The sequence below is a fragment of the Pimephales promelas genome, chromosome 4 (assembly GCF_988280905.1).
Source record: "Pimephales promelas chromosome 4, fPimPro1.hap1.1, whole genome shotgun sequence".
Classification (NCBI taxonomy): domain Eukaryota; kingdom Metazoa; phylum Chordata; class Actinopteri; order Cypriniformes; family Leuciscidae; genus Pimephales; species Pimephales promelas.
Genome location: NC_142772.1, coordinates 37,783,285 through 37,800,882, shown reverse-complemented (window position 1 = coordinate 37,800,882; position 17,598 = coordinate 37,783,285). Strand labels below are relative to the sequence as shown.

At 40.7% G+C, this 17,598-nt stretch overlaps 2 protein-coding genes across 3 annotated transcripts; both read left to right on the top strand.

Moving 5' to 3' along the window:
* Positions 1–67: 67 nt before the first annotated feature.
* On the top strand, positions 68–10,309 carry nexmifa (neurite extension and migration factor a). Its single transcript, XM_039659522.2, has 4 exons — positions 68–585; positions 3,342–3,463; positions 3,617–7,196; positions 7,575–10,309. Exons 2-4 carry the CDS (start codon positions 3,391–3,393, stop codon positions 7,705–7,707), a joined length of 3,786 nt encoding a protein of 1,261 aa, XP_039515456.2. The 5' UTR covers positions 68–585; positions 3,342–3,390; the 3' UTR covers positions 7,708–10,309.
* A 640-nt stretch (positions 10,310–10,949) lies between these two features.
* On the top strand, positions 10,950–16,943 carry prps1a (phosphoribosyl pyrophosphate synthetase 1A). Of its 2 annotated transcripts, none has more exons than XM_039659303.2 (7): positions 10,950–11,252; positions 11,937–12,120; positions 12,388–12,486; positions 12,689–12,813; positions 14,421–14,594; positions 14,711–14,870; positions 16,532–16,943. In XM_039659303.2, exons 1-7 carry the CDS (start codon positions 11,131–11,133, stop codon positions 16,622–16,624), a joined length of 957 nt encoding a protein of 318 aa, XP_039515237.1. In that variant the 5' UTR covers positions 10,950–11,130; the 3' UTR covers positions 16,625–16,943. The 2 variants fall into 2 exon arrangements, with proteins under 2 accessions (XP_039515237.1, XP_039515236.1); XM_039659302.2 differs by having other exon boundaries at positions 10,996–11,252; positions 11,937–12,126.
* The last annotated feature ends 655 nt before the right edge of the window (positions 16,944–17,598 follow it).

Sequence of the window (17,598 nt, the reverse complement as noted above, 5' to 3'; positions counted from 1 at the left end):
TAGCTGGTGCTTGGAGCTTGTGAAGCATCAGTGCGCATGCGTGCGCCTCTGCACCTGTTCAGCAGTGCCGCGCGCTCCCGCTTCCACAGCGCGCCGCCGTGCAAAATATGGGGGCGCGCTCTTTATGGCAGGTCTCAAAAGAGGGGGAGCAGCAGCGCACGAGCGCGCCGTCGTTGTCAGGGACGGACGGGGTACAGCTGGGAAAAACACATACACACACCCCCGTCTCCGTCATACAAGCACATACGGCAAAAAACAAAAGCGACTCTAAGGGAAGAGCGGAACGGGAGAGAGGGAGCATGCGGCGAGGAGCAGGGGCTGCTGCAGACCTTTGTTTGTTTCCTGGAAACCCTGGAGCGCGAGGGAATAAAATGGAGTGGTAGGGGCTCCGAGGCGCGAGAGGCGCGTCCACCTGCTGCTACCGGGAAGGCAGTCCTGGCTCCCGAGAGAGGGGAAACATGTTGAGACCACTGCATTGAAGTGGGTAACAAAAAACAACAACAACATATGACAACATTCCACCCGCCGAGCGATCAAACGGAGTCTTAAGAGCAGACGGGACGTGCGGCCCGAGTGTAACGGGAGGTGAGTATGTGGGCTGTGCGTGTTTATGTGCGTGATGCGGTGAGTGGGCCAGTGTGACGCGCGTCAAACGCTGCAATGGGGTGAAATGGTGGAGCGAGTGTCAGCTGTCATGATGCCTCCATATTGCACAGGTGTGTGTGTATGTGAGTGAGTGAGGGAGAAGATGAGGAGGAGGAATGGCTCAGTGTCCTGCGAAAGCTATGAGTCGCAGGCCATCGTTTGAGGGGACAGAAAACATTGGTGCTACGTGAGGCAAACACACACACACACGCTCTCTCTCTCTTTCGCTCTTACACACCATCCCCCTAAGCCAAGGCCACAGTTACATACGCATTCGTTCACACAGAGCAATAACACGAACGATGTTATTTGGCGATATTCTGTATGTGCCGTTTTACGCATTTTCATTTCCCCCCGCGTTTTGCTGGTGCTCGGTGCTCGGCGCCTGCGATGCGGCATTTGGCGATGGGGGATGCAAAGCGCGTATCATAGCGCACCAGGCCTTCAATAATTAAGGGTGGACTCAAACCTGTTACGTCTCTCTGAATAATGTAAATTATCTTGAAATTATAATCCGAGATGTTGGAAGCGTGCTCCTCTTTCAGGCTATTGATATAATCATGTTTGGAGTATAGGACCTGTCTGTCACCGGATAGGCTACCTGTCCTGAGAAGGCTGTTATGGAAGTTTCTTTGATGCTGCACCGCACACGTACGGCTTTAACAGAACCGAAGGTCTCTCGACAATCAATCAATCAATCAATCAGTCGATCAGAATTGGTCTGTTTGTTTTCCATACAGAAGCCAGACTTGCAGTCAGTGTTGAAACATTCTACCTTGAGTTAAGTAGTGCAGTAAAGCTTTTATTGATATAGGATGGATGGATGTTTGATATTCTGGTTGCTTGTCTGACAGATGACCAAGGAAGGACAGATTGCAGCAGATTTATCGATCTCTGAAAAAGATCTAACAAACTCACACCGATGTTCTCTCTCTCTCTCTCTCTCTCTCTCTCTCTCTCTCTCTCTCTCTCTCTCTCTCTCTCTCTCTCTCTCTCTCTCTCTCTCTCTCTCTCTCTCTCTCTCCTCTCTCTCTCTCTCTCCTGTAATTCCATTGTCTGTCTCTTGGGTGGATGTTGAAGCTGAATAAATATTAATTTCGTTTTTAATAAAAGCAGTTTGCAGACAGTGCCACTGCCCTGTTCTCTGTCTCTGTCTGCAAAGCTGGCAAGAATGAGCCCAGTCATTTTCTCATACTGGCACTGGTTTGGAAGGAGCAAATCCTAGATCATAGCCATTTCCAGACCCGTAAAACAGTTAAAACACTGATGATATTCTAAATTATACAGAGAATCAATGTATTTATGGTATATAAGACCAATGTGCTGTTGATAGTAACAGCTTATTAAAATAGTTTGCCCAGAAACATCATGGATTTTAAGGTATAGGTAAATGTTGATGTATTTATGATCAGAAGCATGTTTTAATAACATTTGATAAATACATTTCTGAATTATATTGTTTGTTGAACAATACAAATAGTAACACCAAATCAGTTATATTAATTGGAATTGAATGTATCCACTAAAGTTTCATATGGAATTCCAAGTGATAATTAAATTCGATTTTTTTTTCATTAATTTTGTTTAAATTACATTATTTCTGGTAGTAAAATAATGTAATTGGAGCAGCAAACCCCTGAAATACACACAATGCTCACTCAACAGTTTCAAAACTCTTGTGCAATTCATGTATCTTCAATAGGTCAGTTCTGAATTCCTATGTAAATTCACCTCATGGGAACACTTCAAACAGTGTACTAGAGCATTTCTCCCGTAAGCGGCTGTGTTATGTTTATTTATTTATTTTTTTAAATAAAAAGCTGCATGTCTTTTTACTTGCATATATGGCACACTATTCTGACACATGCACACACAGCCTAAGGCAAGAGATAGCACTCTTTTTTTCTCAGTCTCTCCTGTTACAAAGCTCTTTCATTTCTTTCACATCCTCAAGAGTTGTACTTCACAGTGAAGGGCAGTCAGAGGACAGAATGATGTAAAGCAATACAACTTACTGTAATCCTTGGGAGTAAAAGTGAGAGAGCGGAACGGAAAACGGGACACAAATCAAGGAAGTACTAGAGAGAGAAGGCCGATTTGTAACTCCTAGTTGGCATGGTAAATAAATATTCTCTTCTCGGAAGTTTTGAACATCGAAAAAAAAACTGAACCTGCAGCTAAAGTTCCGCTAAATAACAACATTCTTCGTCATTTTAGCTGTTGATAAATTTAAAAGAATATTTCACCCCAAAAAAAGTCAAATACCACCATCATGTCTATTTAAATGTTTTGTATGACTTACCCCGATGTAACGCAAAAGAATTTTATAAGAATTCCCTACGTTTTCTTTTCTATTAATTGGCTAAGAACTGATACTTTCTAATTTCTGAACCTTTTTATTATTATCTTCATTTAGAGTCATTTTATACTTTAAACTTGCCATTGTGTAGTGCAAATAATGTTGGCTCTTATAACAAATTGTTTGCTATAGTCTTCATTTGTAAGTCACTGAGAATACAGAATCTAATAAAAGAATACATGAACACATTACTAAATTACCAAAAATAAACATGACTGGTTTATCGGTCAAATGTAGAGTTCTGAAAAGTGTTCCCCCCCAGACTTTAGCGTTGACAGATTTTAAAGATTGCATGGCTTCCACTATAGCCTGTATGTGTGTCTTTGTGTTTCTACAGGCTGGACAGTGGTAATTATGTTAGTGAGAGAGAGATTCAGTTCAAATTGATGGATGTTCTACAGGAGTCTCGATTCTCAGGGGCAGATCATAGCCCCTGCCCAAGAGATGCCAGTGAAAATGGTAGGAGTTCTCGCATGCATATAATATGCAGCATTTTAAGAACTATCATTGCACTTTATATCTTTAAAATCTTTACAGATGTTTGACGGGAAAAACTTGAATTTCACTGATTTTTGTCTCACCCTCTTTTTGTTTTTTTTACTTTTTTTTTAGAACCACATGACCCGTTGGCAGATGTAACACATGATTTAAGGCGCTGTGATGACATCACTCCTGCAGTGCTGTCCCTGCCCTCCCTCTGTGGCCAGAGTCAGACCTCTGAAGGTCCCCTTAGCCCAGCTGACCTGCATGATGGGTCTGTCTCCAACACCACCTCTCTATCCTCTCTCTCTTCGTTCTCCTCTCTTTCCTCCCTCTCATCTCTCTCTTCTGTGCCCTGTTCCAAACCTGTGACGCCCTGGTCTGTGCCGCAGACCTGTGACCGGTCATCCCTCTCTAGCATGGACTCCAGGGGCAGAGATTGCCTTAGTTGTCTGATCCCCAAAAATCAGACAGAACCGGAATCCTGTGAGTCTGTACTCGGCTTTGCCAGCATCAATTTGCAATGCCTTGGCCCCGCCGCCAGCGCAGGTCGCTATGGTGACCAGGTTCTATCTGACCAGCTGCTCAGCGGCCCCGCCCATCCAGCTGTATCCAATGAGGGGGCTGAGGAAGGGAGGTCGATGCAGGAGAGCGAATCAGATGAGGATCCTGCATCCAGAAGCATATACGAAGGTCTTGTAGAGGAGGCGCAGGACTGGAGCTGTCTAGAGACACTCATCAGTGAAAGCCGTATGGAGCTCTTGGACTTATGCTCTCGCAGTGAACTTGCTGTCAATCTGTTCTGTGAAGAAGATGTGGAGAATTACATGTTTCAAGAGGAGGAGACAGCACTCAGTGCTGACGTCTGCTCACTTAAGATACGCTACGAGTCCTATCAGGATGGAATACAGGAGAGAAGTGAGTCTGCCCTACAGGATGAATCTCAGCTAGGTTTCTTTCCTAGTTTACCTTGCAGTAGAAAGGAGGGGCCAAAAGAGAAAACAGACGAATCCATTGAGATTAAGGGTGATGACCATGTAACCCCCAATATTAGCCCAGACAGTAACTTTCTTTTTGACCTCAGTAATTCTCCAGAAGATTCTGGTGAATTTAGTGATGACAGCTCTTGCACAGGCTCCCCAGACCACGCGCTCTCCCTTCGCCATGGCCGTTTGTCCAGAGAAAACTCCAGCTCCTCCAGCCAGCTAAGCTACCGCCTCCGAGCCAAGAGGAAGGTGGCCTACCGAGAAGACTACTTGTATGATGTGGACTCTATAGAAAGTGAGAAAAACGCAGAGAAACGAGATAAACAGCCTGCTGGGCTCAAGAAAGAGCGTGATGATGACTGGTGTCCGAAGAAGAGGCGGCGGTCCAGTAGGAAGGACCCACCTGTCATTATAAAATACATAATCATTAATCGGTTTAAAGGCCAGAGGCACATGAGAGTGCGGCTGGGACGAGTGGACCCATCACCTTCTGTAGTCTGTTTGAGTCCAAATGCTCTGCTACGCTATGAGAGACTTGCACCATTGAAAGCTTACTGGCAGAAAAGAGAAAAGGAGTTGCAGGAACAGAATAGATTGACAGCTGCAGAAACAACCAAACGTCTCAATGGCTGCAAAAGACCACCAAACACTACACCCAAACGCAAGCACAGGTTGGCCAGACTCAGAATCCAGCAGATCCATGCAGTACAGAATTCCCTCCCCAGCCAAACTATAGTGGTCCACGCTAACAATCAGCCAGAGGAGACTGAATCACTGAAAAGCACAGAGGAACCAAAAGATGACATTACCCCCATTACGCACACTGCCAGGGCTAAAAGCAGAACACAGGAGAGAGAGGAAAGAAGAAAGGCAGGTAAAACAGGAAAGATAAAGAAGTTTAAAAGTGAAGCAAGACTTCGTTTGAAACAGTTAAAAGACTCTGAGAGACAGGGAGTCCCTGAAGCCTCTGAGATTGAGCAGTGCAGCCCATGTTTACCAGAAAACCTTAGTAACTCTTTAGAAGGTAATGTTACAAATGAAACCTCCAGTAATGACCCTGAAAAATGCACTTTGACCCCAACAGCTCCAGGGACTAATGGAAATGCTGAACTCCTCCCGGGGGGATACCTGCAGACTCTTCTTGAAGCCTCTGAGTCATCGAGCACTGCTAACATCACCTATTTCCATCCAGGGCTGCAGAATCCCACCCTTCAGCCAGTCCAGAGCTGTGTTCTCTCTCCTCCCTCTGAATCTGAGCTGCCCCACTCTCCTCCACCCATGAACCTCGGGCCCAACCACACACATTATGCTGAGCCAAACCTTACTGAACCGACCCAGCCCATTTCATGGCCATCCCAACCATCTGCTGAACAGCTGCCCTTCTCCCCAGACATCCCAGCCCAGTCGCCTATGATGCCATCAGGCTTTCCCACACCATTGCCTGTGTTAGCAGGGGATGGCACAAATGTCGCAGGGTATGGGCAAGTGTCTCTATCAGGGTGCAGGGTGTCATATGAAGAGTCCCAACCTGACGCTGATTATGGCTTGAGTCCGGCTGGGTCTCGGAGTGACAGTGGCGTAGGGCGACTGGTTAGCTTTAACTCCCTTGGGTCACTTTCTGCCACCTCTAGCAACTACAGCTCGCTCAGCCTAAGAGAGGGTGAAAGAGAGAGGGAAGAAGAGATCAGTGAGATCAACGATGGCTTCTTGCCACATTGCAGTCCACGGCTCATCTTGCAGCAAAGTCTAGAGGAGGTTGTTCCACTTCGAGAGTCCACTGACCTTCTGGATATCTCCAACTTTACCCCTGACAAGTTCCGTCATTCATCGCTATCCGAGATGTCCCCACCAGACACGCCTAACTCTTCCCCACAGCTGCTGGGGAATTGTGGTAAAGTTGGAGAGTTCTCTGAGGCAGCAGAAGCAAATGTACAATGGAACTGTGGAGTTGTCCCGCAACTAAATGAAGATGGAAACCCACATCTCCTTCAGGTACAGTCTTTCAACACAGAGGAGGGAGATGTAGGGCTAAGGGATCACAAAGGTTCTACGAAAAAGGGTGGGAAAAATGGGCAAGGCACTAAAAAGACCAAAACTCCAAAAACAGTAAAAGGAGAGAAAGTAAAGCTCCCACGTCAGGGTTCTCGTTCCGTGAAAAAGATCAAAGCTTTGCTGGAGGGAAAAGCAGCCAAATGTGGTGGAGGGTCAGGAAGTTGCGCTTCATCCCCCACCCCATCGCTTGGCGTGATTGGAGCTCAGGGGGAGTGGCCTATTACTGGGGGACTATCAAACGATGACCAGCGAGAATTCCAGGAACCATCAAACATCCTGTCCAATATAGTGTCTGGCATGGCTGAGGTACAGCGTTTTATGAGGGCCTCTGTGGAACCTCTTTGGGGGCCTTGCCTGTCACCAGGTCAACATGCCCTCCAGAGCCAGACACTGAAGATTCTGGGTAACGCCGCTGACCTTAAAAAGCGGAGTGGTACCTCAGGCGGAGGTCGAGGGAAGAAAGGGGCTGGGCGGGGTGCTAAAGCACTGCCTAAACTTCTCCCACCAGGCTTCTTTCCTACCCTTGGACTAGACTGCCTCCCACTTCCCCACCGCCCAGCCCACAAAAAAATGTACCGTCACAAAAGCAGTGCTAAGTTTGCCCGTGAGGAACTCTTAGCGGGCAAAAGGGACATAAAAGGAGTAGCATTGACCGCTTTGGTAGAGAAACGGAGGTAATATTTTCTCTCTGCAATGTGCCCCTTCTCTTTCTCCGTTCCCTTCCCTCGCACCCTGCCAAATCCTCCTAAAATCCTTTCACATTTCAGAGCTGCATGGCACCGACTTTACCCACAATCCTTTGCCTAGCCCACCGGAAGGCAGGCACATCCTGCATGTCAGCCCTGCTAAACTACCTACTAGACTGACTGACATGGCTGCACCCTACTCACCATTGCTGCTTTGTTGCATTTTTACCTGACAAATTTTCAGTTGTTTTTAGTTGTTTTTTTTTTGTTTTACAAGAAGAAAAATGCCTTGAAAGTCTTTGGATTCTCTTTTAGTGTGGTGTTTATCTAAATATCAATATTTTGTCTTTTTGTTTTCCGTTGCAGCTATAACACTGTATGTGTTAAATCGGTGTCACAGCACCATGGTTTAAATCGAGCCCAGCGCCCTTCTCTGTCTCTCAGCAAATGGTTGCCTTCTGTTCAGGGGTCAAAGGTCGTGTGTAGTATTCTGTGCTAAGAATCGTTTTTCCCCTCGTTTCTGTGCCAACCCCTCAGAACATTGGGCTTTGACAAGCTAAAAGAGAGCGTCCTCACCAAGATGTTCGTTTTCTGAGGTTCTGAAATTCCGAAAGAGATTTTTTTTTCATTGTTGTTTGTTTATAAGTTGTGAAAAGGGGGTTCATTCATCTGTTCTCCAGTGAATCTCCTGCCAGTATCAAAATGCTGTTGTACACAAACATATGCACTATTTACAAAACAAGATTATATCAAACATGTTTAAATTAATGTGCCAAACTATGAACAATTAAATGTACAGACATTTTTATCTACATAAATATTTGCTGTTTTATAATGTGGCAGTGATTGAGGTGTGTGTGTGTGTGTGTGTGTGCGTGCGCTTGGGATGGGGGGAGTTGTTAACCTGAGATTCACTCCTGTTGCATCACATCTCTACAAACAGCGAGGAGTCATCTCAACAATCAAAAGAGAAATGTTTATTTTCGGTTTTACACTCTTGGCTAGTTCCAGTTTAGAGGCATGAAGTGAGAGATGCATGACAACAATTGGTGGTAGGAAGTGCTATAATGGCAGAGAAATGTATTGGTTGCCTTTCACTCTTATTTATTTCTGGATGGTAATCACTGTTTGTCTTTAACAAGGTAAGAAAATTATCTTTCCTTCTCATAACAAGACATATAATGCATTCTAACTGGTTTACATCCCCAAGTTTCTAATTTAGCTTTCAGTATATATTTGCTCTGTACCTCTTATGAATTTTACACCCTTAAAACTAGATAAGAACAGGACCAAATATCGTTTGAAAGTTTTTCAAATTTGTTGCTAGTGATGTGCATGCATTTAAAACATATGAATATGTGCTGTGAATGCTGATCCCCTGTATTATTACTTTCTCTGACTCGCCTGTTTTTTTTTTTCTTACCTGATCTCAAGACCATTGTTTTTCAATTGCTGTTGGAATGTTATTTGTTGTGTTATAAAAAGAGGGAAAGAAGCCAACTTGGTTACCCCCATGTACTGTTTACTAAATTGCTGCAGGATTGTACAACTCCCTGGATCCCCACTTTTGTGAATATGTATTTGAAAATATTTTTTCTCTCATTCTCTCTCTTTCTCCTTATGTTGACAGAGTGTGAAACACTTATGTTGTTCACCACATCAGGTTAGTTTGTGAACTGACCCTCCTATTTCAGAGTTCAATGGGTATTTGTGCAAATGCTGTTCACATTGCTGTGAATGAATTGAGGTTCAATTATTGGAGAAAATGTTGATGAACACAGGTGCAGATGATGAGTGATATTCCACAACTGGTGGTGAGATTCCTAAGTGAAAACTTCTTGATTTTAGGTTGAACTAATTGGAGCCTTCCCAGCCAAATGAGCCTCACCAATCAAAAAGCCAGGAAATATTTGCCGGGGAAAGGCTGTTGTCCATGTTTTCCCCATGCTGAGTGAATGGAGATGTGACGCAGTTGGTTCAGGTCCGTTGGCTCAGGGAACCCAACTGCACTCACATCTCTCATTCCCTCAGCTGTCCATCTCGACATAAACTCGAGCTGTTCTCAGCGGTGCCCCCTACTGTACTGTTTTTACATAGCCCTATTGTTGCTAAACCTGCATGACATCTGTGATGCCAGTGCAGGGTGCTCTTGTTCATATTTTGAGAACAGAGTTTTACACCAGTGAAAACTTTATAGCACACATCCCCTGCACTAACTGTTCATATTTTTTAAAAGTTCCTAAACAGTGTTATTCCCCTATAAGTGCATCATATAAAGTTAAAACAAGAATATCAAAAACTTAATTGTGTCCTATTTATGAATGTATTATATTGTCAAGTTGGAAGTATTTTTTTTTTCATGATTTATTTGACACTGCATTACTTGTAACTACTTTTGCCTTTTTCATCTTCAAGGGAAAAAAAAAAGAAACTCTTTCTACTGCCTGGTCTGTGTTCACCAGGTGGATTCTCAATGAACTTTGATGTAGGGAAAAAAAATGATGACCTGTATATTTTTCATTGTGCCAATTTGTAACATATTTTCTAAGTGTATATTTTTCTTAGAAAGTGATGTGAGGTCGTTCTTACTGTGGCTTTGTTCTTTTCCCTTTTCGGCAAGTGAAAAGGTTGCTAATTGCCATGTTTTCTTTCTTTCTTTTTCTTTCTCTCTCTCTTATTTGTTTTTTGTTTGTTTGTTTTGAAACCAAAAATTGAAAATACTATAAAAATAAATAAAAAACTATTGTAAAGGAGAGAGAAGGAGAGCAAGCTGTGACTCTTTGTTGAGAGTTTTTGTAATTGGACCAATCTTGTTGTAAGAGTGTTGTGCTCTAGTAAAAATATATATTAATTTAAAGATAAAAAAGAAACCATGAAAACAGACAGTGGAACAATAACACTAATTTGTGATCTCATTGCTGTTTTATAGATTTTCATGTAAATTATTCTAGTATTTTGTTTTTGTTGTATCTGTCACAAAAGTTGAAATATTTGTGATCAAGCCTGTATGGTGACAAATGTAATATTGGTAACTTGCTGAGTTTTGTAATCATGTTTATGGAATAAATATTAATTAAAAGAGCTTTTGATCACTTGTTTCAGTATTGTTTAATTTTTACTTGTAAATGTAATAATATGAACACATCTGATTTAACCAAATATGATGTATACCAATTCTGTTTTCCAACGTTGTTGCTCTGTCGAGTTAGTTTGTGCTCATAGGCTACTAAATCCTAAATATATCTACATATCTCATTGTAAATCAGCTTTGATAGCAGTTTTTATTAACAACAACAACAACAACAGGAGTTCAAGGAACACACTGCGGTTGACACCTCTTCTACCACAAGAGTGCAATATTAACTAAACCAGAGATTTTCAGTAAATTACGGAACTTATAAACAAACAGAATTTATTACATAAATTGTAATACATAATATTCATAATACATTCACTATACATACTACATAAATTCTTTTCGTTCTTGAAAATGTTGATATTTCATCTGTATGTAGGCTATGATACACATGACTCCCAGGTTTAATAAAAGCCTGGTGACATAAGACATTTCTATCTTCGCCAATTAACTGGTTTCTAACTGTAGGTTATATTTAATTAGATAGTTAGATATTGTAGTTACATAGCTGCCAGTCATCTAGCCCCTAGAAATCTATCCAATCATATCCCAGAAATTGAGAAGCCACAGTTTATGGGTGTGTTTTGCTTGAAGGGGGCGGAGCCACAAAAGCACATAGTACATTTGCTGCGTGGACGGACTCGAAATCAGATAAACGGTACCAAGGCCCTCTGCATTCAATTTTTTTAAGGTTAACATTGAAGTAGAAGAGAATTTCACTTACAGTGTTTTGTAAAAAACACTGTACAGCACCCCGACAATATAGGCACCACGGATCAGCCAAGAATGCCAAATATAAAGATTTTTAGCGGCAGTTCGCATCCGGATCTGTCGCAGAAGATCGCGGATCGACTGGGACTCGAGCTGGGTAAAGTGGTCACCAAAAAATTCAGCAATCAGGAAACCTGGTGAGTTAATTTCAGTCAGAATTAAAACGGAAACTATGCTTTCCCATAATGTTTTGGCTAGGGTAAACGAAATGGTAAACACATGGGAACCATGTTTTATTTTGGTTTGTAGTTTTCGGAATTGGAAGTTGTCGTCTGGCGCAATGCGCCTCAAACATGCAACAGACTCAGTTTCCCAGGATGCACCTGCATTAAGCATGTGACTCTGGGGCCCGCTAATGCTAATTTTAAACGTCCCGTCTGGCCTCCTCTGCCACGTGAGGAGTCATCCCGTTATTAATTGTGCTATTTTGAAATGGAGCTGTATTGTTATTATTTATAATTATTTTATTATTCGTAGTTGTAATAGGCTACTACTGAACACATTAGACGTCATTTAAAAAATACACAACATCTCTCAAGATGAAAAATCATGTTGGCTCTGCTGCCACTGTTTATATAATTGACTTTTAGCCCATGATAAAATGTCTCTCTTACTCTTTTATCTGCTCCTGACTACTCGTGATAAATGTAGCCAGGTTCTTGACGCAACACTTTCATTTTGCTTTTTTTGAAGTGAAGACCAAATTTCAGCTCATAGCACATACTCCTCTTTAATCAGGCTGACGAATATAGATTTATTTGTGTTCTGTCTTTAGTAACTCCTCCTTATCTGTGTGTGTTTTTCGCTGTTTTTGTCTGCAGTGTAGAGATAGGAGAGAGTGTGCGTGGAGAAGATGTCTATATTGTCCAGAGTGGCTGTGGTGAAATAAATGACAATCTTATGGAGCTGTTGATCATGATCAATGCCTGTAAGATTGCGTCAGCATCCAGAGTCACCGCGGTCATTCCTTGCTTCCCCTACGCTCGGCAGGACAAGAAGGACAAGGTGGGGGTGAGAGAAACAGCTTGTTTATTAACATGTACTCACAGTTAATCATGGATTAATCGCATCACTGTTGGTGGATCCATGTGGTCTACTTTCTGTAAGTCTTTCTTCTGTGGTGTCAGTGTGTGTTTCTTGTATTCTCCTTTTCTGGCCTCTTGGCAACTTCTAAGGCATGGCTTATTATGCTGGCTCTTTTCCTGTTAATGGCTGTGATGATGCCTATTGATGAGTGCATGTTTAGTTACAAGTGAGAATTTTGTCTGACAGAGTCGGGCTCCAATCTCAGCCAAGCTGGTTGCCAACATGCTGTCTGTAGCCGGAGCAGACCACATCATCACTATGGACCTACATGCATCTCAAATTCAGGTACACACAGTAAACCGCCTTCCCTCCAAACACAGACTCAAAACAAACCCTTATCTCTCATGAACAGAGATCAGTGACATAACGCTACAGTCAGGCACATATAAAATGCAGAAGAAATGTAATGCCCACCCCGTTTTACTCAGTTTTTTTATGTTTTTGCTCAAGGTATGATTATTAAGTCAATGGTTTTTTTTTTTTTTAGGGATTCTTTGACATCCCAGTTGATAACTTGTATGCTGAGCCAGCAGTCCTCAAATGGATAAAGGAAAACATCAATGAGTGGAAGAATTGCACCATTGTTTCTCCTGATGCCGGTGGAGCCAAGAGGTGAGTTTTTCTTTTTCCTCTCCTGCCTGTCTCAAAAACATAGGTTCTCGTTCAGTGACCCATGTAGAAATGAATGCGTGATACCGGCGTACAAAGGTTTTCACAAACAAATAAATCAGGTTTCATAAATTTTTGTACTAAAATTTTACAATAATTTAACAAAAAAATTTAATGTCAGCTGAAACCACACATAGGCAAAAATCAGTCTCGGTGGACTTGTAAGCGAGAAACGTGTTTTATATATATATATATTTTTTTATGTTTATATATTTATGCTAAATACACACAAACATATATACATATTTAGTAGGGCTGTCAAACGATTAATCGCATACAAAATAAAAGTTTGTGTTTACATAATATATGAGGGTGCCCTGTGTATAATTATTTTGTATATATATGTAAATACACACACATGCATGTATATTTAAGAAAAAATATTATTTATGTATAAAATATTTATAAATAATATAAATCTATATACAGTATATACATGAAAATATTTTTTAAATATATACAAGCATGTGTGCGTATTTATATATATATATATATATATATATAATTATACACAGGGCACCCAATATATATATATATATATATTTCTTTCAAATCTTTTTCTTTTAAATGAGCATTTTTGAGTTTTTAATGTTTTTCTCTGATCAATTTTGTTGCCTGACCAATAAGACATTCCAATAACTGACAAGTAACTCTTTCATTGCCATTAAGGTGAAATTACTGAGACGTGTATGTAGATGTATGTAATGGTTGGGCGTTTTTTTACACAAATCACTAACCTTGGGCGAGAGGTTGTGAATTCAGGATAATACAAATTCATTAACATTCCAATAAGGTTAAGAACAAACGAGTGTCTGTATACACGTGGTCTAAATTTGGACCACCATGTACACATTTGAATAATTTACACAATTATCATTGAATGAGACCCATTCTCTTCCTCACTCCAATTCTTTTCTTGTTTCACTGTCATTCTTGTCATTTGGTTTTCTGTTTATCCTTTTTTAAACCAGTTTGTTTTAAAAATAAATGTATTTTGTGATCTTTTTAAGTATTGGGTTGCAGATATGATTTAAAGCAACATAGCCCTTTCAGGTTGTTAAATAAAGAATTGTAGTTCATAATTTTGATAAGGCTCTTGAAGACGATGGACATGAATGTGTTTTACTCTTTTTAGGTGTGGAGGGTAAGGAAATGTCAGGTTTTTGGTGTGTTTATGTGTGAGTGTGTGATTCTCTGCTAACAGTCGATGGCTTGGCATAAACCTTTAGCTATACATTATAGTGGTAGGCACTTTTTTCAAATCTGTTTGAGGCCTTTTAAAGCTTGGCTAATTTAATCATGCTGATTACATCATGTGATTGGTTTCTGGAGAAATGGACTGACTGCAGCGCCCCCTTTTGTAACGATTTAAGGCACTCGAGTGAGTGAGTGATCTTGCACACACTGTGACTGGAGTTTTTACTGACATATGCGCATGTGGCCTATCTGTGACGTCTGTATATGACTCTTGCAGAGAAGCCTGAATGCATCCATTGTCATTTCTCAGTGTTGTACAGAATGCTACCTAAGAATTTTGTTCATTTTATCAGAGTGACATCCATCGCTGACCGACTGAACGTGGACTTTGCCCTAATCCACAAGGAGCGAAAGAAGGCCAATGAGGTGGATCGTATGGTACTGGTTGGGGACGTGAAGGACCGAGTGGCGATTTTAGTTGATGACATGGCAGACACATGTGGGACAGTATGTCACGCGGCTGACAAGTGAGGACTCGCATGATACACGAACACTTTCATGCTCAAACACATGCACGTTCATGATTTTCCTATTAATCTGTCATGTGTTTTAACTGCATATGTGTGTCTTTGTCCTCTATCAGACTGGTGTCTGCAGGAGCCACTAAAGTTTACGCCATCTTGACTCACGGTATCTTCTCGGGGCCTGCCATTTCTCGGATCAACAATGCCAACTTTGAGGCTGTCGTTGTCACCAACACAATTCCACAGGAGGACAAAATCAAACACTGCAACAAGATTCAGGCACAGACGTTTATCTTATAAAAAAACTGTTACGCTTAAGGGATGGGTAATAATTCCCAAATAATAACAATCGTTTTAAATATCGATTCTTCGATTCTTCTTAATCTAATTTTTAAAAATAATCCAAACAAATGTTTTCAGTCACATAAGTATTGTAATATACATAATCACATGATTTTACAATAATTCAGAATCGAATTTCAAGCTTCTGAATCAAATCAGTCATATGGAACTCCATGGTCTCACAATTTGAACATAGTTTTGTGATGCATGTACACTATTGTTTAAAAGTTAGCTGAGGCTAGATTTTATTTGATTAAAAATTCAGTAAATACAGGAATTTTTTTAAATATTATTACAAAGTAATGTAAGTGTTTTCTATTTGAATAGATTTTCAAATACGATTTATTCCTGTGACGACAAAGCTAAATTTTCAGCATCATTACTCTAGTCTTCAATGTCACATGGTCCTTCAGATCCTCCAAATCATTCTAATATGCTGACTTGGTATTCAGGAAACATTTCTTAGTAACACCAGTATTTTTGCTATAAAGGAATATTTATAACTATGAATGAATGTTGCCGCTGAATATATTTAGGGAAAACTAATTTTTTCAGGATTTTTAAAAAATGGAATATCAAAGAACAGCAATTTAATGCGTCCTTCCTGAATAAAAGTGTTAAAGTGTTAGTTCACCCAAAAATGATGTCATTGATGACTCACCCTCATGGCGTTCCAAGCTCGAAAGACCTCCGTTCATCGTCGGAACACAGTTTAAGATATTTTAAATTTAGTCCGAGAGTCCTCCACTGAAAATGTATACATGGTATACTGTCCTTGTCCAGAAAGGAAATAGAGACATCATCAAAGTAGTCCATGTGACATCAGTGGGTTAATTAGAATGTTTTGAAGCATCAAAATTATTCAAATTGTATTGTCTTTCGGTTCTGTTGTCAATCCGCGTTCACGAGTCCTCAGTGAAGCTGATGAAGTAAGACGCTGCTGGCGTGTTATCTGGTGTGTCCGTGTATTCGGGTTCAAATAAATGTGGATGGGCAAAAAAATGCAAGTCTTCCTCTGTGTCGAAATCCTTAGACATGTTTGCGAAGATTTTGTTTACAGCGTGCGTCTCCCTCAGACTGTAACCGAAGCTCAGCCGCACCAGACACACGTCACGCGGATCCACAACAGAACCGGAAAGACAATGCTAAATAAAGTCCTAGTTTTAGTCATTTTTGGACCAAAATGTATTTTCGATGCTTCAAAACATTCTAACTAACCCACTGATGTCACAGGGACTACTTTGGTGTCTTTATTTCCTTTCTGGACAAGGACAGTATATCGTACATTTTTCAATGGAGGGACAAAAAGCTCTCAGAATAAATCTAAAATATCTTAAACTGTGTTCCGAACTGTGAGCGGAGGTCTTACGGGATTGGAACGACATGAGGGTGAGTCATTAATGATAATTTTCATTTTTGGGTGAACTTTCCCTTTAAATACTTCCCAACAACAAACAAACAAACATTTGAATGGTAGTGTAATCTGGTATTAACTTCTGGAATATTATATCTGATTTGGTTCTTTTACAGATAGTATTTTTAGTAGTTGTTCTTTACTCTGAGCATTCTGACGGTTTTATTGTTCTCTCCCTCTCCAGGTGATCGACATTTCTATGATTCTGGCTGAAGCCATCAGGCGAACTCATAATGGGGAGTCGGTTTCATATTTGTTCAGCCACGTCCCATTGTAACACAAACATACATGCACGCACGTCATCTCTTTACACGTGTCATCACAGTGTACAGACTCGCATGATGGAGAACCATTGCTGGGTCTGTCGCACGTAAGAGTCTCTCTCACGCACCATTTAACTTAAGACATATCCTGGACAGTGAAAGATAAGAATGAACGCTTTCCCCCTTTCTGCTGCATATGCTGACTCGCCTTTCCCCCCCAAGAAAATTGTGAAATGTAATAATTTGATATTTCTATCATCTTGATTTCCAACTACTCGTTCCACTTATTGAATTTCACCCGTCACACTGTTATATAAATGTTACTTGCATGTTTGTTTGTCTGTTATTTCTCAAGTAACAATTATACAAAACCACCAGCTTATAATGGAAAATCTCCTGTAATACTGGATTTTTTTTCTTGGTATTTTAACTCCAAATTTACTTTGTAACTTAAAGGTACGATGGACGTTTATGAATTTTGTATCATCTCATTTTTGTCATAGAATATAATTACTAACATGTGGCAAAATTGGAAAAGAATAGAGATGGGTAAGACCCCTATAGATTGCCATTGTTATGGCAGCTGGATTTTTTTCCCTTCTTTTTTTGTTCCTCTTCTCAGGTTTTAGTTTTTTTTTTTACTTTATTTTTATCTTTTCAGGGTCTTTTGACAGGGCAAAAGCCAAAATCTGAGTGGACAAATTAGGTCATTAAAAAAAAAAGTAGAGTTGTGTTAAGATGTTTGTTCATGTTTACAGTTAGGCAGTGTTTTTGGTTGCTTTAGCACGGTTCTGTGAAGTGCCCTTCAGATTGGGCTGAAAACACACACTCAAGTCATATTAAGTGACTACTGTGGAATTGGCCTAAACAATCAGCCTATTGAACCATATTTTTTTGCTGTTTCTTGCTTATGTCTGTGTGGGTTAGTGTGTTTGTTCTTTGAAGTATGCTTCTTTTTTCCCATGCTACAGGGTTAGTTTACCCAAAA